General features: G+C 46.5%; 1 protein-coding gene across 1 annotated transcript; it reads right to left on the reverse strand.

Annotated features, from left to right (window-relative positions):
• Window positions 1–960: 960 nt before the first annotated feature.
• Window positions 961–8,958, reverse strand: TRIB1 (tribbles pseudokinase 1). Its single transcript, XM_075352872.1, has 3 exons — window positions 8,417–8,958; window positions 5,706–5,998; window positions 961–3,580 (listed from the first exon to the last, which is right to left on the reverse strand). The coding sequence occupies exons 1-3, from the start codon at window positions 8,711–8,713 to the stop codon at window positions 3,112–3,114; spliced, it is 1,059 nt and encodes a 352-aa protein (XP_075208987.1). The 5' UTR covers window positions 8,714–8,958; the 3' UTR covers window positions 961–3,111.
• Between the last annotated feature and the right edge of the window lie 900 nt (window positions 8,959–9,858).

The following is a 9,858-nucleotide window of genomic DNA, read 5'->3' on the forward strand; positions in this document are numbered from 1 at the left end:
TTAGATACACCTGTAGATATATGTGGTCTCCACAGGTGCTGCAGCGTTAATGAAAATGGTGGAATATGTAACCATGGGGCTGGAGGACTTCCTCTTGGGTCAGAGTGTGGTGATGTCAAGCAGCTCCTGTAAAGGGCCTACATTTTTATCGTTGCTGACTGTGCAGGGGGTATTCTACAATCACTGAGCCGGAATCATTCAAGGTCAACATTAATAACAAAACAGGTAAACATAGATTCTGTCATACAAGAAGTGCTGGAACCAGAATAAAAGCTGTGGAAGAAGAACGGCGCTGCTGCAGACGAACTGTAGAACCAATATACTGGATGATATGTGAGAGGGGGCTTATTTCTACGCGTTTCGGAGTAAAACTCCACTTCTTCAGGAAATCCAACGATTTATAGATTCTGTCACAACATAATGTACAGCTTCCATCCATGGCCCATACATCCAACAGTACGAATCTCCAGATCTTGACCTTAAAGGGTTTTTCCCATTTTAATAGATGGATATTGTGGATAGTTCTTGTAAATACAAGCACTTTTGCAATTTACTGATTATCAAAATTTGCAGCCGTTCTTGAGATATTATCACTTTTCTTGCGTTTACTGCTCGTTGCCTAGGAGACCGACCACCACTGCTGTCTAGCTTGTAAACACTGTGCTGAAGCTGGACGGGATTGGGAGGTAACTAACAGTGCGCTCCAGCGATCCTGGCTGGCTCCAAAACAGTGCTTATAAGAGAAAAGAACTTGTAAGTGCACTTGTTCTATTGTCTCGCAGTGGTGGTCGGTTTCCAAGGTAACGAGGCATAAACAAAAAGTGTTAATATCTTTAGAACGGCTGAAAATTTTAACAAACAGTAAATTGCAAAATTGCTTGTATTTACAAGCCCTATCCAATAATAAGAGTCGAACGGGAAAATATATGACGCCTATATAGTCACAACCAAGACAACAAGTTTAAAAAAGAAAATATTTATTACAACAAACTTTACAAATATTCCCGTCGTCGGGAATTTTTTCACGTATTTACATAACATAATAGTGTTTTTTCAATTCTGTTTTCAGCAAACGCTTACTGTCACTATATACAGGCTCATCCATATACAGCGTATCACAGATACGAGAGAAACAACCGCGAGGCAGTTAGTGCAAAAAAGGGACGAGGTCGCCCCCATGGGTCACTCACGATTTAAAAAAAAAAAAAAATAATATTTTTTTTTTTTTGCCAACAGTTATTCACATTACAGTTGTTGAATATTTTTGGGATTTCTTTCTTTCTTTCTTTCTTTCTTAATTTACAATTCAAATTAACAATGAGGGAAACAACTTTTTTTTTTTAACTTCTCCGCCATGAATCGTGACAGGTTGTCGAGCACCATCTTATAACAGGACACCAGGGCACAGGCTGTAACAAATAGCAAATTAAGGGTCGGGTCAGAAGGGGAGGCGGTGGGGACAAAGCGCCCATCAATCAGAATGGGCAAGTTTTGGCCTTTTGGCCCTACCTTATGTGGTTGATATCAGTTACATCCCATGATTTCACTTTCTAAGTAAACACAGATGTAGCAGAGCCGAGTTTGTCATCGTGGCCGTTCATAGGAGGTAACGCCGCTAAATTACCAATTTTTCAATTATAAGACGCACCCCAAATTTAGACATAAAAAAGGTAAATTAACAAAACGGGGGGGAGGGGAGGCGGCGGCAGCGGTGGTGGAGCGGGGGGTCACAGGAGGCAGGGGAGGTGCTGGAGTAGGGCGATTCTGCAGGCGCTGCGGTGGGTGTCCCGCATGCTCTATTGGCGGTGCGGGCTTCAATGAAATGGCGCCTGGAGTTGGCGCATGCGCAGACTGAGTCTCGGCTCAATGACAAGCCGAGATCTCATCTGCGCACGTGCCACGTCCGGGCACCATTTTCCTTAAGTCCACTGCTGGGAGATCAGTGGGCAGGAGGTGGCGCATGCGCAGAAGAGATCTTGAGCTGAGAGCTCAATATGCGCACATACCAACTCCGGCACCATTATTTAAAGCCTGCTCTGCCGACGGAGCATTTGGGACACCCGCCGCACCGCTCTGCTCCACAGCAGTCCGCACAGGAGCCCCCACTTCAGCCAGCACAGCCCCCACCGCAGCCAGCACAGCCCCCACCGCAGCCAGCACAGTGCCCATTCTCAACCTCCCGGTAAGCTATATTCGGATTATAACACGCAACCCTCATTTTCCTCCCAAATTTTTGGGAGGAAAATTGCATCTTATAATCCGAAAAATACAGTATCCCCTAAAAAGCAGGACGAAAAATTCAGCTCTGCTACATCTGTATTCTACCATGAGCCTGGTTCAATAAAAAAAAAAATGGCCACTTCAGGTCTATAAAAAAAATAAAAAATTTAGTAACCATGAACCTATTTACAAGAGTCTAACTTATAACTTACACATTACTGAAGTTGTGAAATGTGTGGCGCCGAGGCCAATAATAATGAGGTATATGCGTCATCGTCACCATTCCTTCACACCTGTAGCACTCTACAAAACATTTTATGACCATAATGTATGTAATTTGTTTGATTTTTTTGAAAAAATATTCAGTTCTCTTCACGGCCCCTTTTTCGGATAGAATAAAGGAGAACATAATCACAAAGAACCCCCAAAAAATACCCATATTTCCCACACTGCACTTCACTGGCCAAAACAATATTTATAAGAAAAAAATAATTACAAAAAAAATTCTTGAAGTGATTGGCACCAGCTCGAAAAAATTTGAAGATCACTCGAATTTTTTTGAAACACCACGAAGGAGTAAAGACCACGATTTAGGGTCAACCACCTACACCTTGAAAAGAAGCTGTTTCTTAACCCGTACCATTATACTGTCCGATGATTTATGGTTCTGCCTTCATTGAATAGGTCTTCCCAAAAACCTTTTTTTCTAAAAAATACCCCACAACAAGAAGAAGCACCAACCTCCCCCCAAGACTAAAGCTCTTGCAATAGGATAATTGTTGGCAAAGTCCAGAAGGGCATTTATCGAAGGGGTAAAAGACAAGATGGTTGTCCTAAAGTTTATAAAACGTCCTTGGAAAGAGGCGACCATGGTCCAAGAGATGGGGCAAGCTAGCAGAAGAATGACTCCAGGTCATCACAGTTCGGTGGGACATCTGGAACTAGTTGGTCAGTGTTACTCGATTCCTGGTCCGCGTAACTGGGTTGCGTAGCGGCCTCAAACCAGGGATGTAATAATATCTCATCTGCGGTCAGTCTTTCGGAAGGTTCCTTCCTCAAAAGGCTTCGTATAAGGCACCTGGCTTTTGGAGATACATGGTCCGGTATACAGAACTGTCCTCGTCGAATTTTGGAAAAGAGAGAACTCGGGTCTGAGTCATGGAAAGGATAGCGTCCCACCAGGAGAGTGTAGAGCATGACTCCCAAGCTCCAAACATCGGCTGATCTCCCAGAATAAGTCCCTGTGGTGTTCAGAATCTCCGGACTCACATAAGCGGGGCAGCCATGTTTGTCCGACAAAGCATCGTCCTTTCCTTTCATGATATGAGCGTCCTCCAAGCTTTCCAGTCTGAGTTGAGTCCTAGGAAACAAAAAGAAAAGCAAAAACATCAAAACTAGTTCCTTGTGCACCATAATTCCCACCCCAGTCAGTAGCCCATCAGTGGTGGCAACTTGAATTTTTTGTTTTGAAGTGCAAATGTCTATGTTCTTCTATTGAGTGAGAATGTCCTTCAATAGTGACAGTTCCTTACATAACACCTTCTTGGATGGCAGAGGTTGTCATCAAGATCTAGACTACCATGGCCAAAAATTCAGACAACGCAAGATAAAAGGGCATCGGTTAATCGGGGGAGATGTATTTCGAGGTTATATAAAAGACGGGTGAGATGAGAGGCTCTCGGAGGGGGGGGATGGATTTCTTTTCGCCTTGTAAAGTGTTCCTCATTCTGTCCTTACCGTGAACTTGTGTGAAGCAAAGAGAGGACGGAAAACATGACTCAATCTGGCAACAAGTGATGGGTATCATACCAAAAACCTCGCACCTGTGCTGATGATATACAAAAATCCCTACTGCAAGACACTGAAGGAAACGTCTGCACTTTTCCAACTTTATGACCGAAAATTGGCATACTGTGCCCTGTGGTGTCCCACCCATGGGCACACACTCCATAGCCCAGAAATAAAAAGGGACATTTAAAAATACATCTGGCAAAACCCACTTCTGAAATCACCACCATGACCACAAATTCGACACCCCCCCTCCTCCCCCTCCGCTCACTCTTGGCATCGTTCTTCTCTAACATTAGTTTACATACCAGTGACATGACGTGGGTAAATATCCCGAATGGAACACCATGAGCAGAATGTATTCCTGACGCGGCAGGATTTCTAAGCGTTTGGGTCAAAAAATGTAATACCTTCCGCCATATAGCGTTACTTTCATTCAGCAATAGAAGTAACATGAAAACTGGCAACGGGCCAAGGTGGAAATTAAGCTAGGCCTATTTTTTGATTACTTGAGGTGTGGAAAACTACCATATCCATGCCCCCCGATGGTTGGCGTTTGGTAGTGCCCATCGTTGTCCTCCTTGGCGTGTGCTTGTGCCCATCGTTGTTCCCCTTGGCGTTTGCTGATGCCCATCGTTTTTCCCCCTTGGTGTTTGCTAGTGCCCATCGTTGTCCCCCTTGGCGTGTGCTAGTGCCCATTGTTGTCCCCCTTGGCGTGTGCTAGTGCCCATCGTTGTCCCCCTTGGCGTTTGCTGGTGCCCACTGTTGTCTCCCTTGGCGTTTGCTAGTGCCCATCGTTTTTCTCCCTTGGCGTTTGCTAGTGCCCATTGTTGTCCCCCTTGGCATGTGCTAGTGCCCATCGTTGTCCCCCTTGGCGTTTGCTAGTGCCCATTGTTGTCTCCCTTGGCGTTTGCTGGTGCCCACTGTTGCTGCCCTTTCTTTACAATTTAATCTTGTATACAGAAGTAGCAGAACAGACCTTGTTATTTCAGCACCAATCACGTAAAATAATGCAGAACCCGTCACCCTGCTGAAAACCACTTATTTTGCAAAATGACACTCTCAGCTCTGCTACGTCTCTACCACTCAATCCATGCTAATTCACTCTACGCCTTATTTCGTTTTTAGTCCAATGACAAAGTGCAGTAAAAACAAAACTTCCCTCGCCCCCTCTATCAGGTCATCGCCTCCGCGAGCTGCCAATGTTCCATTACATGTAAGCCTGCGCTGCTCTGCTGTGGAGGGGAATCCGAATAAGGCTGTCAAATGATACAGACGTAGCAGAGTTGAGAGGGTGAGATTAGGCAGTGATGAGTGCGTAATATGGCATTGTCGCTGACCTAAGTGCCGTTTCTGAGCACAGGGCACAATCTGATATATTGCGAGAATAGACAAACACAGCTCTGCTATTTCAGCATCTGTTCGTTTTCCTGCGCCTGTTTTGCTATGAGCAATACGAGTGTAAACAGAAAAGAGCAAACACTCCGATGGAAATACTAATATTTGGGAGCAATATGGAAGGAGGGGGAGGAATCGCAGATTAGAGACCGTTGCACAACACTGTTGCACTTATCCATTACCCTAAGGAAAGAGGCACCTTGTGACCCGGGCCTCTAGCAAGTGTCTATTCCGTAGGAACCGGTAATCTCAGCCATAAATTAGGCACTTTTCACGTCCCACCTCGTGCCAGGTCTCACCTTTCTTTGTCAGAGAAGACGAATTTCCTCAGCTTGAGGTCTCCTAAGACAATAGACGATCGATGGCAGTGGGAAACGGCGCTGATGATCTGTCTAAATAACTTGGCCGCCTCGTCCTCGCCCAGCCGCTTGCAGCTTCGTACGTAGGAGTGCATGTCACCAAACTCCTTCTCAAAGAAGACATAGGCCTTGCTCTCTCCGTGGATGATCTCCACAATCCCGGTGATGTTCCGGTGCCACGGCAGGTGGATGTACGGTTGGATTTTTTTCTGGTAGTGCTTTAAAGGGAAAACCTGTAAAAAAAAGGGGGGAAAGATGAAATTTAATACTTCAGATCCATACAAAGTGCATATCATAAATAATCCTACTCTACGGCACCGGTGACAGTAGCATATGGGCCCTGTAAGTGGCTTTTAATTGCCCCCTTTTTGCCCGGTTCCCTTTGCAGGGTGCACATTTTGGATGCATTTGCTTCTGCCTTGCATATATTGAGAGCAACCTAAAATAAAATCCCAAAATTTTTCTCCATAGCTAATGAGGATCCTGGACAAATCCGGATCTCCATATATTCCCCCGTCACTCAGCTTCTAGCAGGATTAAGGTTACCGGAGGGGATCAGCATTGACGTAGCTTGTCGAGTCCAATTAAATATCTGCAAAATGAGACGTCGGTTGAAGAATGTGATTGTGTCAGTGCATGAAAGCGAGGAGGATATCACATGTGAAGTGCACTCCGTCAGCAACTATTAACCACCTGGTGCACAGAGACCAGGCTGCAGGGGCCATAGAGGTCTAGTATGGGGTGGGATTGTCATGTGCAAGATGAGGCCCTTGGAATCACAGTGTTGGCTCCATCTTCCTTCTAGGTTCACTTCTGGCTTGGTCTCAAAAAACACTTGTTTTCTGCCCAAAAATCATGACGGCCCAGTGCAACCACTACTATACTGCGGAGGAGTCTCTGATGAAGGGCAGATGAGGTGACGGCACTGTGCACATACTCAACGCTCAAAACTAGGCCATCCTAACAAAGGCCACAATCAGACGGTGACTGTAGAACTACTGTCAAAGGTGATGGTCTACATCTCAAGAATTTGGAAAAAGAAGCAATCCATTCGGAAGTCCAAGCACTCATTCTTACAGGAAGGTATCCTGTGCCCCCTGGAGGGGCAATCACTTAACCAAACTGATTGTTCTGGGAACATTCAGGAAGCGGAAAAGACGGTTCCCCAGAGACACAGCATGGAACTCGAAACTGTGCACCCCTGAGGCAGCGCAGGAAGCGAAGAGGTGGCCCCCAGAGACCTCCAGGAGGAGAACACACTAGACACTGAGGTTTCTTGTCTACTTCAGACAATGCAATAACTAGAGTCTAATAGTCATGAATTTAGTTGTCACCTGGGGGTCTTTTGGGACAGACAATACAACATCCTGACTACCTAGGGAGATCCAACCCAGTCCAATACAGAAAGAATTTTTTCTAGCAAAGTGAGGTCACATTAGTTTGGGCAAGTCTGAGGGTCAGCAGCTCGTGAAGTTAATGTCCCATAACAATAGCCTGTGAAGGTAACATCCCCTAAACAACAATGACAAGTCACCAATCCCATAACGTGCCCAGCTAGTAGAATTGAGGTTCCAAGGAGCCAATGGAAATGTCTATATATGGGACGTTCTTTTCCGTTTGGTCTTCCCTAGGAGTCCTGCGACACCACAGTGAGGACTCACCGCTCTCTCAAGCTTCTCATGAGGATAAAGACAACAACCTGAGATCACCCCACAGCTCGCATTCCCCACAAGACTCTACAGACCACAGACAAAAGATAAGCCCATGTAGACTAAAAAAAAAATATTCAGGCCGCCTTGGTCCTTTGGACTCCCATGGGATTGATGATGACTTTTGCTTTTGGGCTACCAAAGCTTCAGGGCACCCCTTACAGAGATTGAGTAAAGTCACCTTGAAGCAATTATGAGATCCTAAAGATAAACTGTGGAGGTCTTGGTGCTTCCTAGAGATCCAGCACCCCTCAAAATGTATGGCTACCATGATTTGTACAAGAATTTGGGGCTCTCATTGACTGTATGAGGTAGCCAAGACCTTGGGGTTCATATGAGATTGAGTAATGTCACCTTGAGTCTACTATGAGATCATATAGACAAAATTTTGAGTGCTCCCCTTCCTTGGGGTTTCCATGAGACACCAGGCTGAAGATCACCCTATGCCTTGGAGCTTTCGTGGAGCCAAGAGACTGAGTACCCCTTCTGGCTCTCAGACTAATTGCCCCCAAGACCTCAAAATGTATGGCTTCCATGATTTGTACAAGAATTTGGGTCTCCCCTTGACTGTAAAGGTAGCCAAGACCTTGGGGTTCATATGATGTCACCTTGAGTCTACTATGAGATCCTATAGACAAAAATCTGACTGCTCCCCTTCCTTGGGGTTTCCATGAGAGACCAGGCTGAAGATCACCCTATGCCTTGGAGCTTTCGTGGAGCCAAGAGATTGAGTACCCCTTCGGGCTCTCAGATTAATTGCCCCAAAGACCTCAGGATCATTGACTGTACAAGATATAGAGCTCAGCTAAGACCTTGGGGTTCCCTTGAGACTGAAGCCAACACACTGAGGTTAACCCAAGTTTTGGGGCTACAATGAGGATGCCCACATTGGGGACACCCTTAGCATCAAACATCTCCTGGTCCACAGTGCCCTGGGCTCACCTTACACTGCAGCTCCTCTCCAGTGTGCAGGTTGAGGGCTCTGGATACGTTCTCCCGGTCTCCAGCAGGTAGTAGAAGGTAATTCCCTATGCAGGTAGGTCCTTGAGGGGAAGAGCTGTGCAGAGCCGGGGGCTGTGGAGAGCCCGGGGAGGGCAGTAGTCCGCTGTCTGGAGGAGACTCGCTGAGCCGGGCGCATTTAGCAGGTGGCTCATCGCTCTCCAGCCTCTTGGGGTGCGCTCTGCAGGTGACCAGGCGGGGGGCTCCCACCCGGCTCTGCCGCGGCACATTGGCAATCATGAGTGATGCAAAGGGGGAGAACAAAGCGTCCTAAGAAGAAGAAGAAGAAGTGGCAATCATCCAGCAAGTGTGCAAGGTCCAGCAGAAGCAGAGGGCGCATCCAGTGCGCAAAGCTCATCCAGGGTCCTGAAGCTTAGGCACAGGCTTTCCTATGGGAGATGCAGCCTGGGTGAGCGCCTGACTACATCTGCTGTACAGCAGCAGCAGGATCACACTGACTATCACACATCCAGCTGAATGCACCCTCCTCCTCCTGGGTGACAGCAATGTGCCCTCCTCCTGGGTGACTCACCCCCTCTGACACACTGTGTGTGGATTGTAAGGGGACCCACCTCCAGGGCTTGTGCAACACATTCATAATCACATTACAGTCATGGAAAGAGGAGGAGACAGCTGCAGGGGAGGCCATTCCTCTGGTTGCATCATTCCTCCTCGGCTTCTCACTGCCTGGGACTCAGTTACCTTCCTTTTCATCATGCAGCCCCTGACTGATCGCCCACCACAAGGATTGCACTGCAGGGATCGATTGCACTGCAGGGATCGATTGCACACCAGCGTGGACTATTGCATCTGCAGATGACAGCGCAAGCAGATGTAGCAGAGTGGATAGTGATGTGTGAAAAATGACAAATAATATATATATATATATATATATATATATATATATATATATATATATATATATATATTTAGTCACTTATATAGCGCTATTAATTCCACAGCTCTTTACATACATTGGCAACACTGTCCCCATTGGGGCTCACAATCTAAATTCACTATGAGTATGTTTTTTGGAGTGTGGGAGGAACACAAACACGGGGAGAACATACAAACTCCTTGCAGATGTTGTCCTGAGTGGGACTAGAACTTAGGACCTCAGCGCTGCAAGACTGCAGTGCTAACCACTGAGCCACCACAAGACTGCAGTGCTAACCACTGAGCCACTACAAGACTGCATTGCTAACCACTGAGCCACCACAAGACTGCAGTGCTAACCACTGAGCCACCACAAGACTGCAGTGCTAACCACTGAGCGACCAAAAGACTGCAGTGCTAACCACTGAGCCACCACAAGACTGCAGTGCTAACCACTGAGCCACCGTGCCGCACAAACTCAGCTCTATCTAAAAACCCTTCAATGTAGC

Source organism: Anomaloglossus baeobatrachus, chromosome 6 (assembly GCF_048569485.1).
Source record: "Anomaloglossus baeobatrachus isolate aAnoBae1 chromosome 6, aAnoBae1.hap1, whole genome shotgun sequence".
In the NCBI taxonomy this organism is placed as follows: Eukaryota; Metazoa; Chordata; class Amphibia; order Anura; family Aromobatidae; genus Anomaloglossus; species Anomaloglossus baeobatrachus.